This window comes from Grammomys surdaster, unplaced genomic scaffold, assembly GCF_004785775.1.
Source record: "Grammomys surdaster isolate TR1022 unplaced genomic scaffold, NIH_TR_1.0 273, whole genome shotgun sequence".
Classification (NCBI taxonomy): domain Eukaryota; kingdom Metazoa; phylum Chordata; class Mammalia; order Rodentia; family Muridae; genus Grammomys; species Grammomys surdaster.
Genome location: NW_021604714.1, coordinates 1,546,381 through 1,563,354, shown reverse-complemented (window position 1 = coordinate 1,563,354; position 16,974 = coordinate 1,546,381). Strand labels below are relative to the sequence as shown.

Genomic DNA, 16,974 nt, shown 5'->3' with positions numbered 1-16,974 from the left:
TAACCAATGAGCTCCGGGGATCCTCCTGTCTCCGCCTTCCCCACAGCTTTCGGATTCCAAATACGTGCTACCCTACCAGGCTTTAACATGGGTTGAACTTGTGTCCTCACGCTTGCAGAGCAGGTCCTTTACTAATGGAGCCATACCCTAGCTCCACTCTTTATCTTTGTAACAGCTCCAACCGGAAGGCATTCTGAGCCCCTCCCTTCTGACAGTGAGAAAACTGAGCCTCAAAGAGCTTCAGCCTCCTTCCCGGGACGACCATTCCAGGAAGGTTACAGACAGAACTCACATCTGGGTCTTTGCTCTCCAAGTAGAACCCCTCCCTGGTAACACCATGGGCTGGGGCTTGTCCTGGCTATAGTGATGTGCCCAGCTCCGCTGGCCCGTAGCTGCTCTGGGAATGCCGTGGTCAAAGCCATGGCATCAGTGACTTGATTTGGTCCTAGTGGGAGTCTTTATACCACAGAAATCAACAAATGGCTTTTGTTCTCTTTGGGGAGCTGTTTGTCAAACACTTACAGGTACAAGATTACCAAGTGGGCTGGGAGATCAATGACTCTGTCGGTAAAGTGCTTATCACGCAGCCTGAGGGCCTGAGTTCAATTCCCAGAACTTGCATAAAAATGTCAGGCACAGTGGTACTTGTTTGTTCTCCAGTGCCAGGGAGACAGACAGACGGATTCCCAGGAGTCACCACCCACCCTGCCTAGTCTAAGCAGTTAGTCCCGTGTCCCATGAGATGCAGCACTCAAGGTTTTCAATTGGCATCCACACACATGAAAACACACACACACCAAGAAGCAAATAAAGGACTACCAAGGTGACCTCAATAACAAAGGACAGCCAAAAACAGCTGAAAGAAATTGTAGTCGATTTTAAACTTGTCTGTTAATAACTGTTTGCACACTAAAAAAAATTCTGCTGGTATCATTACACTAATGAAGGGTAACTGGGAAAGTATATTATGACTGTTAATTCAGAACTCTGTAGGCATGCACACTGTAGGCTCACACACTCTAAGGTCACACACTGTAGGCTTGCACACTGTAACACACACTGTAGGCTCACAGACTATAACACACTGTCGGTTTACACACTGTACCCTTGCACACTGTAGGCACTCACACTGTAGGCTCACACTGTAGGCTTGCACACTGTAGGCTCGCACACTCTAAGATTGCACACTGTAGCCTCATACACTGTAGCTCACACACTGTAGCTTGCACACTGTAGGCTCGCACACTGTAACTCACACACTGTAGGCTCTTACACTGTAGCTTGCACACTGTACGCTTGTGCACTGTAGGCTTGCATGCCCAGGACTGAGCCACAAGTTAAAGCCCGTGTGAACTTCAGTCTGAGCTGTCCCCCTCCTGCCACTGGTGACTGTACTCCCAGTGACTCTATGCCTAGATAGAGCCTGAGGCTAGTTTGAGGATTTTCATGACATTAACTAAATGACCTCCACAACCGCCCTATTGTGAAATTGTCCTGCCATAGTTCCCTTTTGGACAGGTATGAAAACTGAGGCACAGGGGACTGAAGTAACTAGATTGTACCGATAAATCCAGAAAAATCCCATCACATCTAAGCCAGAGGTATCTGTGAGTGAGTCTGGTGCTAAGTGGCCCTCCTACTCTGCCAGTCCCTGCCTCGTATCTGCAAACTGCCTCACGGCGGGGTACTGCTTCTCAGCTCTTGGGTCCCCTCTGAAATGCAGGTGCTTTCCTTTCTCAAGCACACAGATGGGCCCAGTGCAGCTGCAGAGGCCATGGCTGCCATGACCGGCCAACTGCAGCTTGCAAGTATATCTCTGTCTGCTTCCTTCTCCCTGCACCCTAGCCCCACCCCGCTCATCCTCCTCTTGTCCAATAGGAGAGATCACCACCACGTCTCTGCTGGACCGAGAGACCAAAGCTGAATACATTCTCATTGTGCGTGCTGTGGACGGGGGTGTGGGCCACAACCAGAAAACTGGCATTGCCACCGTGAGTACATCCCTACCCTGCTGACCAGGTCTCTCCTCCCTGCTGACCAGGTCCCTCTTCCCTGCTGACCAAGTCCCTCCTCCCTACTGACCAGGTCCCTCCTCCCTGCTGACCAGGTCTCTCCTCCCTGCTGACCAGGTCCCTCCTCCCTGCTGACCAGGTCCCTCCTCCCTGCTGACCAGGTCTCTCCTCCCCGTTGACCAGGTCCCTCCTCCCTGCTGACCAGATCCCTCCTCCCCGTTGACCAGGTCCCTCCTCCCTGCTGACCAGGTCCCTCCTCCCTCCTGACCAGGTCCCTCCTCCCTGCTGACCAGGTCCCTCCTCCCTGCTCACCTTCAGGCCTCTGGGTACTATGTCCTGAACCAGGGTGAGACATTATGAGGTGGCATCTGCAGAGAGCGGCCAGGGGAAAGGAAGGCCTTGCCAGCAGAACACAGGACACTGGGGGGGGGGGCACAATAGAATAATATTTTCATGCCATTCCAAAGGCCCAGCGGAATAGCAAGTGACAGAGGACGTGAGCCCCAGAATCCTCTCATGCTCTCCAGAACATCTCAGCCAAAGCCTCAATTCCTATGAGGAAGAGCCAACTAGTGCAAGAGTCAGGGCCCTTCAGGGCCTATAGTGCTGAGTTTCCCTGCTTTCCTCTGGGATGGTTCAGGAGCCTAGCAAGGCCACCTCACCACAAAGGAGCCTCGAGGGGGAGAGAGAAGCTCAGGGGTCCTAAGTGGGCTCCTGGTGGCAGAGGGAGGACAGGGACAGTGAGGAGCACAAAGGGGCCCCGAGACATGAACAACCACAGTGGGGTGACCTGTCGCTCCAGCCATATCCAGTCCGTATTCCCCACGCTGCCCTGGGCTCCCTCTGGAGGCCGCTTGCTTCACCTTGCTCCCTGGGAAGCTGCCCCGTTCTTGCCAGGCCTGAGGAACTGGGCTGGGGTTGGCTTCACTTGGCTGGCCCTGCTAACTGGAGGTGAGGAGAAAACTCACTTCCTTTGTGTCTGACACTGGGAAGCTCAAAGGATCCTCTCGGGTTCCCAAATGGGCGGGAGGGCCCTTCCCCCAAGACCAAGTGGCTAAGAGAAGTCTGGATCACAATGAAGATTTCAGATACCTCATCCATTCTCTGCCTCCTCCTGGGACAGTACCTACGCCCCCTCCTTCAGCAGGGACCTAGCCCCACCTTGTCCCCGACACGCTAGGCTCTCCTTGAAATAAGCAGACCAGCAGAGCTGTTGGAACCCAGACCTCTGGGTACCCCTGACTCTGCTGCCCTTGCCCTTGTTGGCCGTCACAGACCACAGCGCCCCCTTGTGGTCCACAGGTGAACGTCACCCTCCTAGACATCAATGACAACCACCCTACCTGGAAAGATGCTCCCTACTACATCAACCTGGTAGAGATGACACCTCCAGACTCTGATGTGACCACGGTACGTAGAGACACAGCAACTGCCAGGCAACCTTACCATGGTAGATAGACTCCCACCAGGATCCCCTGGCCTGTTGCAGAGACTCCTGGGCTTGGTGTTTCATCCCAAGCTGGCCCATGTCCTTTACCACTGAGGCACTGCAGCCATTGGCCTGGGTAGTTCTGTCCCATGTCAGCCCCCAGGGCTACCTCAGCATGAGGTTGAAGCTCACCCCAGGGATTCTCTGGCAGGGGATGCTAGGTGTTCACCCCATGTCCTGTGTGTACCTGCTATGTTCAGGACTTAAAGCAGGGAAAGGAAACACAGTCAGAGATGCTGGGCCCCAGAGTGGAAGCTAGCTTGCAAGAGCAGCTGAAGACAGGCAAGGCCTATGGCCCACTTGCTCTACCCAACTCTCAGATTCACATTTGTAAGCCTTTCCTCCACTAACCTTTCAACTCAATTTACCCTCATCAGGGAAGGCTGGTCCCCAAATGTCTGGCCTTCTGCCACCCAACAGTCCTGTGATGGACATGAACTCTGACAGCTCTCAATAGTCCTGTTGACCGAATGCCTGTTCTGTCCTATACTACCCCAAGAATGCCTCATGAAATCTCTCTCATTCTCATTCTCAGGATTCTCCCCCCTGACAGCAGGACTCAGAGCTCAAGGCCCCAGAACCAGTGAGAGGTAGTGCCAGGACTTGAACTCAGGCCTGCTGGCTTTTCAGTGAGGATTTAGAACCTACCTGGCCCAGCCCTTGTCCCTCTGTAGACTCACAGGATACCTGGCAGAGCCCTAGGCCCTGAAGAACTGAAGAATCTGTGTAGACTGGGGCAGGTCAGTAGCTGTGCATCAGACTCTGAGAACCTGCCCCACACACATCTGGGGCCTCGAGCTCAGGGTTCTCGCGCTGCACTGTGGTGAGATCCTGAAAGTGACAGGCTCTACCTGGACCAGATGTGGAGAGTGGAGACCTGGAAGGAAGGACAGAGAGGGAAGGGGGTGTGGTCATCCAGTGCTTCTACATGTTCAAGATCTGAGTGGTCCTCAGCTGTTCATATGGTCCCCTTCCAGAGAATCCCAAGCAGCAAGACAGGGCGGGTGATCTAGAATGCATGGGTTTTCAAAGCTGGGGGCTACAGTTCGAAATCTCTGGCTGGGATTCTTGCAGGGGCCTCTAAGGTGCTGAGTCCCACAGGCACTCTCTGCTGCCACCTTGTGGGCACCCTGGTGCAGGTTCAAAATAATCTCCAAACCTGGGATCCCAAGAGCGGCTCTGGAATGCCCACCTCTGAACCATCTATTTGTCATTGTGTTTCTGGAAAATTCCTCCCAAAGGAGATTGAAAGCCAAGTGATGGAGATACTCTCTGAGAGGGGTTAGACTTCAGAAGCCCTCAGCCACCACGGGCTTTGTGTTAGGGCTTTGAGTGGAGGCTCTACCTCCAGAGGGGCCTCAGGGCATGCGCTGCCCAGACTCACCACTGGCTCCATCTTACACAGTGCAAAAACCAGAGTCAGGGTGGAGAGATGGCTCAGCAGTGAGAGCGTCTGCTCACAATACTTCATATTCATATTGGTTGGGACTGGCCTTGACATCTACCACACACATAACATACATGTGCTCACACATGTGTTAACAAAAACACATCTACATACATCCATCCTATATCCACATGCACATATATTAGCACACATATTTCCCAGTACTCATAAAAAGCTGGGCGTGGCTTTATACCCAAATGCCCATAACCCCAGCACCGTGACGGGCAGACGCGGGATTGCTGGAGCTTGCTGGCCAACAGCCTAGCTCCAGCTTCAGCAAAATCCCTGTCTTGCTGGGCAGTGGTGACGTACGCCTTTAATCCCAGCACTTGGGAGGCAGAGGCAGGCGGATTTCTGAGTTCGAGAGTTTGAGGCTAGCCTGGTCTACAGAGTGAGTTCCAGGACAGCCAGGGCTACACAGAGAAACCCTGTCTCGAAAAACAAAAACAAAAAACCCTGTCTTAGGGAATGTGTCAGAGAGTGATAGAGAAAGACAACTATTCTACACACACACACACACACACACATACACACACACGCACGCATACATGCACATACACACGCATCTGAACATACACGCATACTCATGCACACATACATACATGCACACACACACACATGCACTGATAGCCTACAGGACCCATTCATGGTTACCTTGAGCAGATATGTAGGCCTCAGACATCATGGCAGACACAGGGCTACAGCCACGAGCTTCTCAGGAAGAAGACAGCAAAATCAAAATTAAAAATGTGTTACATTAAGCAGCTGGCAAATGTAATATGCAGCTTTGATATTAGGAAATGTAGAGTTTGTAGACGTTTAATTACACGGAAAGGCAAATTCTAGGTTAGAGTCTCTAGATGTAAGAATGTTCCAGAACTAGGTAGAACTCCCAGATGTATGTGATGAGTGCCAAGAAACCAGAAATCAAGTGGCTTACTCACTGATCAAGTCGGTCACAGAAAAGTCATTTCAAGGAGAATCACCATAGAAATGCTTTAAGTTTCATAACCCCTAAAACACGTCTGTAAGCATTGTAAGGCCTTTGACAAGGCCCCAGGGCCTGGGGTCTCCCTGCAGCCCCGGTGAGGCAGGGCTGTGGTTAGGCACAGGAAAGGCGGCTGTAACAGAGAATGGTTAGTGAAGAGCCAAGGAAAAGGTGATAGTGGCTTGGACTGGCCTGCCTCTCGACCTTCCTTCTCACATCTACCACATGCCTACACATATATGTGCTCACATATGTGTTAACAAAAGCACATCTGCACACACATCCATCCTACAATGTCATGCACATGCATCCACATATATTAACACACATATACACACATATGCATGTACACACACGCACACACACATTGACTTTTCCATTGCTTGCACACTCACTTATCCCTGATTGAGCACTGACACATCCCCCACAAGGCTGTTTCCTGACCTCTGCCACAACCCCTCCCTCTATCTATCCTAACTTAAAAATGCCACCTCTGAGTGGCTCACTGTCCCCTGCCCCCCCCAAACTGTCTCCTTCTGAGAAATTCCATGATCCAGGCTTATGTGTTAAATTATCTAAGTATAAGAAAGAAGCTAGCTTAGTGGATAAATGGGCAGCCTCTGGTACTAAAGGACCTGGGTTCTAATTCCAGTGACATCAGTTGTCAGCTCTGTGACCTTAGACTGGTTACTGTCCTCTGTGTTCCCTCCCACTCCCTAGAAAATAGGGCTGGCCAGAATCTCCAGTTGAGACTACTGTGGTCAGATCTTGTGAGTGTGTGTATGTGTCGTGCTGTGTATGTGTGTAATATATGACCGCTTTAGCTGTCAGACTTTGCACTCTACCTCAAGTGAGTCAGGGTCTCCTGTCGTTCATCACCTCATTCTCCAGGCTTATCTGACCCAAGAGATTCTAGGGCTTCTCCTGTCTGCCTGCGTCCTGCCCCCAGGGTCTGGCAATCGAATACCATGTGCTTTCGCTTATGAGGTTTATGCGCATTCTGAGGATTTGAACTTGGGTCACTGGGCTCGAGTGGCAACTGCTTTGTCCACCGGGCCATCACCCCAGTTCCCTGTGTTGGGTTTTGATTAGTCAAAGTGCCGAAAGCACTAGGACCTGGCAGCTGCCACCCGCCATCAGCAGTCTCTCTGGTTCACTGTGGAGCCATAGGCAGACACACCCCAGCTAAGCAGTACATCTCTGATGCTTACTGTTTAAGGCTGTGTTCAGCTGCTGGGCTGGTAGCTTCACCCCATCTTCACTCACCCTCTGGCTGTGTCTACACTGACTCCTCCTCAACTGGAGAATCTGTTGGTGGCCCAAGGGACACTTTAATATAACAGCTGTTACTCCGGAAGCCCAAAGTAATGGAAACCAGGATTCTCCAGAGTCTTTGGCAGATGAGCCTGTACCCGTGTGTCCCTTCATTCAGTGCCCTCTGAGCTGGCAGAGCACATGCATCCCCCGGCCTCAGTATGCCGGACATGTGGGCTCCAAAGGTATCTACCTAACGGGCATACACCGCAGGCTTATGTCTCTCTTGTCTCTCTCTTTCTCTCTCTCTCCCTGCAATGAGCTTGGGCCCAGCTCTCTCTGCTTCTCCTGTGGCCTCCTTCAAGGACCTGCTGATGGGCATTGATTTAGAACCTTTCAACGCCCTCCAGCAAAATAAAGAAGAGGGAGAGGGAGAGAATTATTCCCCGTCAGGCGGGAGAAAAACGACGAGCGTGAAATGGGAAATAGATGAGGGAGAGTGTGAGTCTACAGAGTTGCCCTGGAGGAGCCTCCAGGCAGGGTCTGTCTTCTCCCAGGTCCCCTTCCCATCCCCTGACCAAAGGCCAGTGCCCACTCACATCTGGGGTATGGGGCAGCTCTCTGGGAGTCCTCTGTAGTAGTATTCCTCTCACTATGAAATTGACAACCCATGCTGACCTGGCCTACGTTGTTTTGGCTTTACATCTTGGTTTCTCCATCCAGAAGGACAGGGATGAAGAGTGATGTCCCTTCTGTAACGGTCGAGGCCCACAGAAACTCAAGGGATGCCTGGTCCCTCTGTCTCTCAGTGACAATGCAGCCCGGCTTGAATCGTGCCTGGGATGGATTGTCTCCTTTTGTAAAATGGGGTGGTGGCGGCCCATCATAGAGGCCAGAGACAATATGGTCACAGTACAGTGAAGGAATCAAGGGCCAGAAGGTGGGGACCCCTCTGTACCCCTCAGCTACTGCAAGGCTAGGAAGAGTACAGGATGAGGGGAGTCTGGAATGAGATGCCCATGCTGAAGAGAGCCTCACTGGCGAGGGACATGCCCTGTAAGCCTCTCTCCCTGCCCCCAGAGCCCAGAAATGGTGACAGGTAAGAGCTCCTGGCCACGTGTCATATATCTATCTGTTCTGGTCTAGTGACCCCAGAGACACCTCAGCTAGGGATTAAGCCGGAGCAGGGACAAATTCTGCTGCAAGAGCATAAAAGCTCACACCAAGTGAGACGAAGGAGCTGACCAACCCTGGCTGTCATTGCCCCGTATCATGAAGTTAATGACATTGTCCTGATGCAGCCCCTAGGACTACAGCCGTCCTCCTCTGTCACCCCCCACGCACCCCCACCACGATCCTGTCTACCTGTGATGTCATCATGGTTCTGTAACACAGAGGGAGGGTGGATTGAGGGCTGAGAGCTACTGTTGTCTCCGGACTCTGGGAGACTACCAGAGAGGGAACAGGATCAGCACAAGGCTGATGCTGTGTGACCTTGAGCCTGGCTCATGTATCTCTGGGCTTTGCTCCCCCGCCCCAACTCCCCGAAAGGGGATACCAGCTAATGATTCCCTGCCCAGGCCTTGATATCACAGAGCCCCAGTGGCTTTTCAACTATCGGAACTGCCAGAGGGAGAAGTAAAAGGCCTTCTGATAACTGTTTAGCTTCCACAGCCCAGGGCTCCCCAAAGCTCAGTAGAGGGGCAGAATTCCCAGCCTTCCCAGCCCCCAAGCCTGGAATTTCTGATCCCCTTGCTTCCAACCCCTGAGTCCTAAGAAGTCAGCTTTATCAGTCGTTGGTTTATGTGGTACTGAGGATGGAGTCCAGGGCTGCATGAATGATAGGCAGGCGCTCTACCAACGGAACCCTGTCCCTAGCCACCCTCCTTCCGCCTACCCATCCCACTGTTTTACATGAGGCAGCCACACTTGAATAAGAAAGGGACTTCCCTATAGTCAGCTGATCAGTGAAGATGCTGGAGAACCCAGAGTTTAATACTGGTGGATTCCGTGACCTTTAGAACTTCCTGTTCCTAACAGAGCCCTCACTGGGCAAGAGAGCCCCATGCCTGCTCCTGCACCTGTGCTCAGGGCTGGGCCCTGGACTGCAGGGTAACTCAGTAAGAGGTCTGTTCCTTCCTGGGCAGGTGGTAGCTGTGGACCCAGATCTGGGGGAGAACGGCACCTTGGTGTACAGCATCCATCCCCCCAACAAGTTCTATAGTCTGAATAGCACCACAGGCAAGATCCGCACCACCCACGTCATGCTGGACCGCGAGAACCCTGATCCCGTGGAGGCGGAGCTTATGCGCAAGATCGTTGTCTCTGTCACAGACTGTACGGATCCTACACCACCCTCCCCGTGCTTCCACATAGACAGAGGCCTTTGGGGATGCCCCCATGGGTGGTCTTAGGTCCTGGAGCCTGCTCGGGAGGGCTATCTCCTTACTAAGAATAGATTGGTGTCTACATCCCAGATGTGGCCGTCCCCAGGGCCCCCTATGGAAGGGAGGAACTGGGAGGAGACCCAAGGCTTAAGCTCCTCCTTACAGGGACACCGGGGGAGCTGGATGGGGGTCTGTATATTCCTCCTTTTCTCCATCATTTTTCTCTGATACCCATTCTTCCGTCTCTGCCCCCCCCCCCGCCTTGTCCTTTCAGGTGGCAGGCCCCCTCTGAAGGCCACCAGCAGTGCCACAGTCTTTGTGAACCTCTTGGATCTCAATGACAACGACCCCACCTTTCAGAACCTGCCTTTTGTGGCTGAGGTTCTTGAGGGCACCCCTGCGGGGGTCTCTGTCTACCAAGTAAGTGTGGCTCACCTCGCCTTGTCCCTTGTGAGCCAAGGGGGAATCCCCGTGTGCTTCATGCAAAGCATTTTCATGAGGGCTGGGGATGCCAGTCAAGATCCTCAACAGTACATAAGCCAAGTGGCCTGGGACAACTGGTGCCCAGGGATGTGGTGGCTGAGGTAGTCTGGGAGGCCCCTAGGGACAGACGCTTGAGCCCTGAGTCTGAAAAAACTGGCAGACTTGGAGAGATGGAAGCCAGAGCAAGGAATAGGATCAGACAGAAACAGAAACGACCAGCGCTGGAACTGTGGGACCTGGGGGGGAGCTTTATCTGACTTTATCCCAAACAAAATCTTCATGTGGCATTAATATGAATAGCATTGATATGTCTCTATTTTAGCTCATAAAGCAGAGAGGAGAGTTGGTTCTGGAGGATGTAAAGCCACGGCCAAGGAGATGAAAGGGTCCTTGGGCTGAGTGGTACTCCCAACTGGCATCCTAAGGGCTGGAGAAGGACAGAAGGTTCTGGGCCATGGCAAAATATAGGAGCCCAGGGCCTACTGGAGGCTGGAAGCTCTTTCTAAAAGGATCACAGGGGTTGAAGGGCAAGAATCAGGGGTCTGGATCTGGTCCTAGCAAGTCTTTCTCACCCCGTCTCACGCGGTTCCATTTGGTCTGGAGATCGTCTACGAAGTGTCCAGCTCTGACATCCTGCTGAGTGAAGGCTGCCCTGGGGACAGTGGCCAGACCTGAGGCTCACAGGGGAGCAGGTGTGTCTGACGCACCAAGCTCTGGAAGTCACTCCCAGGAAAGAAGTACTTATCCCAACATCCACCCCCTCACGCAGCTTCTGCTTTCCCCCAGGTGGTGGCCATCGATCTGGATGAAGGCCTGAATGGGCTGGTGTCCTATCGCATGCAGGTGGGCATGCCCCGCATGGACTTTGTCATCAACAGCACCAGTGGCGTGGTCACGACCACGGCCGAGTTGGACCGGGAGCGCATCGCCGAGTACCAGTTGCGGGTGGTGGCCAGTGATGCGGGCACACCTACCAAGAGCTCCACCAGTACCCTCACCATCCGCGGTGAGGGGTGACTCCTGCCAGGAGCTGGGTCTGGGCTGATGCCATCACTGACCGGCCATACAGTGGCTATCGGGCTCCCTCTCCAGTAGGAAGCTCAGCAGTCCAGTCCTGACTGTCCCTACTATTTTCAAATGCTCACTGTGCTTTGTCTATATCTGAGCGTTGCTTTGACGCCCAGAGCCCCACCAACGCTCTCCCCCATCCTAAGCTCCCATCACAGGAAGGACAAAGAAGGTCAGAGCTGACGCTGGGACCTCAGGGTTCTAAGCAGGACTGCCATCTTAGGAAAGGCAGTACTTTCTCAGATGTACAGAAGACCCCCGATTCTGTGCGTGTGGAACCATGGAAGGGTATGGCTGTGGTGGGAAGAGGGTAGCTAGGAGCCTCCACTCTCAGATTCTTCACCCCTTGGGGCCAAATGCCTTTATGCCCACCCTGTATGATGAAATATAATTTCCCATCTGTAAGGGTTTTAGCTCTGAGGAAGATGGAGACTTTGGCAGTGTGTGGCTGGAGGTAGGAGTGAGCCTGGGAACGTATGTGCAGGGATTAACCTGGCATGGCCCTCTTGGCTCTCCATCCAGAGGATACATGGAAACAGGCTGGCAGTGAGCCTAATACAGATACACAGCCTGGTCCTCCTCAGTTGAGTTCTGGGATAGTGAGGGTCTCAGAGCCAGCTGTCTTCTCTGGTGTGGATATGAGACCCCCTTGTAGATGCCAGGAGCCGGTTTGGGGACCCACTTCTTCAGCAAATAATCATCAGGATGTGTGCCTCCTCTTCAAAGAGGACCCACAGAGAAGCTCTTCCAAGCTCAGCACAAACCATAGATAGGAACAAATGGCCTGTCACCTCTCCCAGTGACACCACAGAGAGCATATCACTTGTAAGGGCCACCCTAAGCCCTGTATGCCCAAGGAAGAGGGGCCTGCAGTGAAAGACTGGACACACAAATATTTAAGGGAAAGTAAATTTTTAGAAAGGACAAAGTTCAGAGCCAGCTTCCTGGGATCCCCCACAATCCCTCTCGCAAACAATGATAGAGCTCTCCACGACCACAGCCCCTCCGCTGTATCGCTGTGTGATTGCAGACAAGTTACTCAACTGCTCTGGGCTTCTCTCCTCTCACCTACAGTGTGGCTGGTCATGCCTACCTCAGAATGATGCTGTAGGGGGTGGGGACACAATGCTGAGGTGTGTTGCTCTGGACTGTGTGAGAAAACCACAGTGTTTGTTTTTATTGTTGCTGTTGGTTTTGTTAAGTACATACCGGGAGTGGGGATGCTCCGTGCCCTCCATCTGACACTCAAGGATAGTGTGTATTGTGAGTGCCAGCTCTGGTGAGCTTGAACCTGGATGACTCAGCCACTATACGAGCCTCCTGGGTTCATGACCAGACAGCACTGACACCTAGGCCCCCCCGGAACCCACCACCCCCTTGGGAACCCTTGCAGTGTGGCCCCAGCCATCTACAGCAGTAGCCTGGCCTAGGCCAGCATGTTCCTTCAATTTTCAGTGTTGGATGTGAACGATGAGACGCCCACCTTCTTCCCCGCCGTGTACAACGTGTCCGTGTCTGAGGACGTTCCCCGTGAGTTCCGGGTGGTCTGGCTGAACTGCACAGACAATGACGTGGGCCTCAATGCGGAGCTCAGCTACTTCATCACAGGTACTGACCGCCCTTCCGCCTGACAGGGACCTGGACCAGGCAGAGACAGAAGCATGGACGGGTGGCAGGCATCAGCCTCTACCTCCCTGCCTCCCTGAGGGCTTGCTCCTAGTTCCCAGGGAGCTTCGAGGCTGAAGGTGTACTGGGCGTAGGCAGAGGGGGACAGAGTGTTGACTGGGGTGTCCCTTCACCCCACTTCAGAAAGCAGTCACTGCAGGAATCCTTCCCCAGGGACTCATGAGAACTATTTGTCGAGAGGCAGATGATTGCAAACCCCTAAATGGATTAGTTTTGGCTGGTACATGTTCAATGGAGTTGTAGCCAAAGCTGACGAGGCCCTGTCCTGGCTCTCTGGAGACAGTGAACCTGCCATGGTGGTGGAACCCCATGAGAAATGGAAAACATGCTCTGGGGTTGTCATCTCATGAGCTATAAACCATGTTCCGCTTTCCTCAATGCCTGACCCACCTGACGGGCACTAGGACACATCCCTCATGACCCTCCCATAACCGCCTCTTTCTGCCTGTGAGCCATCTGGAGCCCTGTTGTGTATATATTACATCTACGCACACATACCTGTACACATACGCAGTGTACACACTACCCTCCCTGACGCCTCTCCCCGGCAGTGAGGGATCCCAAGCTCACGTGTCATGGATAGCTCTGTTAGTGTGTCATGGATAGCTCTGTTAGCCACCGTGGCTTTTCAGACCGCAGGCTCTCCTTCCCAGGCTCTCCTGTCCTTCCCTCTTCATGCCCACCTCCTAGCCCAGAGACCATTCCAGGAAGCCGTATTTGGTGAGACATGACATCAGCCTAGAGCTTCTGACACTAACACTGATTGCTCTTTATTTCCTCCCGGCCTCATGCAGAGCTGGGTTCTGTCTCTTGCGGAAGATACACTTGAGGAGCCTGGAAGTTGACTTCTGGGTCTTTCCCTCAGGGGCAAACCACGTAAAGAGCACCTGAAACGTGACTCTTCCTGCTCGCCTGCCTTACCCTTCTAGATTGTCAATCTCCAACCAATTGCACTGCCTCAATTGTTCCAAGCACAGTACAGTAGCTCCCTCTGCTGTCTGGAGTGCTGTACTGCAGCCTGCTCACACAGAAGGCTTCTCTCTTACTGGTCTCAGAGAGTACCTTCCCTGGCTCCACCCAACAAGGGGACCATCATCCAGGGACACCGAGCCACTTGTCTCCTGTCCACATGTTCCTCTACTCCATTCCAGTCCTCCATGAATTCCATCCCAGAGAGCTGTAGTCCTTCAGCCCCTCACTATCCCCAAAGATGAGGGTCCTGGGAAATTCACACCCTCTACCCCAGTCAGTCCTTAGCCATGTGTAAAAAAAAAAAGTCTCTTACCCAAGTCAGCTGCTCAGTCTCCTCTGAAAGAGATGCCAGGGCAATATGGCAGGACTCACGCTCCAGAGTGAACATACAGGAGGAGCCCGGGACAGGGCACAGAACCTCAGATCAAGTGGAGGTTAAGTGAACTGCTCCATAATTGGAGTTCCTAGTACACAGTAGGTGCTCACACAAGCTGTGTCCTCCACCTGTAAGAGCGTCCTCTGAGGGACCCTGTGCAGGTTCCCACTTAGGAGGAGAGTCATGGTGCCTCTCCTTGTAGAGCTCTCCTGAACAACCTAAGTCTTCCCTCCCTTCTGCCTGCAGCGGGAAACGTGGACGGGAAGTTTAGTGTGGGCTACCGTGATGCCGTGGTGAGAACCGTGGTCGGCCTGGACCGTGAAACCACAGCTGCGTACACGCTGGTGCTGGAGGCCATAGGTAAGTACTAGCTGCCCTACGTGCTGTCTGCATGGCTGTTCCCAGCAGAGTTCACACTGGGGAGCCAGGCCCACCACACTCACAGGGCACTGTGGGGTAGGTGGCTTCTATCCTGTGCTCCCTATGCTAGAAAGCAAAGCAGGGAGGGAAGACAGGAGACATATGAGCATCATACATCCATGCATGATGGTACATATTTGTGATCCTAACACTGGGGAGATAGGGATGGAAGAATCAAGAGTTCGAGACCATTCCCAACCTCACAGCAAGTTTGGGTCCAGCCTGGGCTACATGAGACCCTTTATTAAAACATCAAAAATTAAAATAAACGGGCAGTGACAGCCAGGGCTGGGGACACTGTTGGACCTATGTCTTCCTGCTTTGGTTGCTCTGTGCCTAGGTGTTGATTGTGTTATTGTCTGGACCACGGTGGCTATTCTTTACAGCTACCTCAGTTCAGCATCCTCCCAGGTTCAAATGTAGCAGTAGAGAAGGCAGTACTGGCCCTCGCTCCAGCCTGGCTACTGGAAGCCTTTAAACAAGCTATGGTCAGTTCCATCTGGCCTGTGCTAGTACCTGGGCACTTCATTATGACTAGGGAAGTGAGGTATGCTCAGGTGTGTCTGTAAGTTGTTGATCTCTAGAGCTACAGGCAAGGTGATGGGGTGAGGGTGAGGGTATCTGTGGTGGTATGAGTATGCTTAGCCCAGGAAGTGACATTATTAGAAGGTGTGGCCTTGTTGGAGTGAGTATGGCCTTGTTGGAGTGGATGTGGCCTTGTTGGTGTGGGTGTGGCCTTGTTGGAGTAGGTGTGGCCTTGTTGGAGTGGGTGTGGCTTGTTGGTGTGGGTGTGGCCTTGTTGGAGTAGGTGTGGCCTTGTTGGAGTGGGTGTGGGCTTGTTGGTGTGGGTGTGGCCTTGTTGGAGTAGGTGTGGCCTTGTTGGAGTGGGTGTGGCCTTGTTGGAGTAGGTGTGTCACTATGGGTGTGAGCTTTAAGACCCTCATCCTAGCTGCCTGGAAGCCAGTCTTCTCCTGTCTGCCTTTGGATGAAGATGTAGAACTCTTGACTCCTTCTCCAGCCTCACATTTGCCTGAATGCTGTCGTGCTCTTGCCTTGATGGTAATGGACTGAACCTCTGAACATGTAAACCAGCCCTAATTAAATGTTGTCCTTAAAAGAGTTGCCTTGGTCATGGTATCTATTCACAGCAGTAAAACCCTAACTAAGACAGTATCCCAACCATTGGCAATTCCAAGCCTCAGCATGGAGGGGAGGGGTTGGGTGTGATCCTCCCAGGAAAGGTAGGATGTGCTGATGGGTAAGCAAGAAAGGTATGAGGGGTGCGTGTGTGTGTGTGTGTGTGTGTGTGTGTGTGTTTCCCAGTACACACTGGCCAGTAACCCAAGGTATAGCATGCTCTGGAAGCACAAGCTAGAATCAGATAGGAAAGGATACAGAAATCTGAATCTTGAGTTAAAAGCTCGGTCTTTGCTCCCTAAGCAGTAGGAAGCCCCTGGGGCACTTCTCTGGAGGGAAGAATGGTGTAAGGAGGCCCGTGTTCCCACCCCCAGCGACTCCTGATCCTCCCAGGAGCCCCTCCCAGGAGGTGTTTGTGGAGGTTGTTGGGTAAGCAGGAAGAAGCTATGCTGCTCCCCCACCCTCCCAGCTCAGCTGTTCCCGGTTGGCTCTGTCCTGCTCTGCCCTCTGCCCATCCTGAGTGCAGCCTGGGAAGACACTGTGTTTTGGGGAGCCATCACCCAGCTAGAGCCAGAAGAGGGGTTTGGTCCCATCCTTTATGAAGGTCTCCCAGCTCAGCATCCTCAGCAGAGGCAGAGCCCTTGGGATGAGAGGGACTGTCTTAGTTAGGGTTTTACTGCTGTGAACAGACACCGTGACCAAGGCAACTCTTACAAAGACAACATTTCCTTGGGGCTGGCTTACAGCATCCGGGCAGACTTGGTGCTGGAGAAGCCAGGAGTTCTACATCTTGATCAAAAGGCAGCCAGGAGGAGACTGGATTCCATGCACTGGGCAGAACCTGAGCATAGGAGCCCTCAATGCCCGCCTATATAACACACTTTCTCCAACAAGGCCACCCCTACTCTAATAAGGCCACACCTCCTAACAGTGTCACTCCCTATGACCAAGTATCGAAACTCATGGATCTTTGAGGGCCAACCCTATTCAAATCACCACAGAGAGGAGCCTAGAAAAGGGGCCACCCTGGGGTGAGTGACCTGCACCCCAGTTTATGCTCAACTGGAAAAAAAATGAAGTCACTATTGGCTCCCAGCCAACCCCACCACCCCTTTCCCCCCTGGGAGTGTCTGGGCTGGGACACACAAAAGTGAGGAAGAATGTCACCCTCTGGGGAGGACTTTCAGCAGCTTGCCCAGGTAGGGCTGTGGTTCTTGTGTCCACCCTGGCTGGCTCCTGCTAAGTCCCAGCATGC

The 16,974-nt window shown here is 52.9% G+C and overlaps 1 protein-coding gene across 1 annotated transcript in view; it reads left to right on the top strand.

Moving 5' to 3' along the window:
* The window catches only part of Cdh23 (cadherin related 23), a 349,164-nt gene that overhangs the window by 229,342 nt on the left and 102,848 nt on the right, over window positions 1–16,974 (top strand). The window contains 7 exon segments of the mRNA XM_028776789.1: window positions 1,879–1,991; window positions 3,315–3,422; window positions 9,338–9,527; window positions 9,852–9,997; window positions 10,847–11,066; window positions 12,584–12,736; window positions 14,409–14,522. Coding sequence (XP_028632622.1) covers window positions 1,879–1,991; window positions 3,315–3,422; window positions 9,338–9,527; window positions 9,852–9,997; window positions 10,847–11,066; window positions 12,584–12,736; window positions 14,409–14,522 — 1,044 coding nt within the window.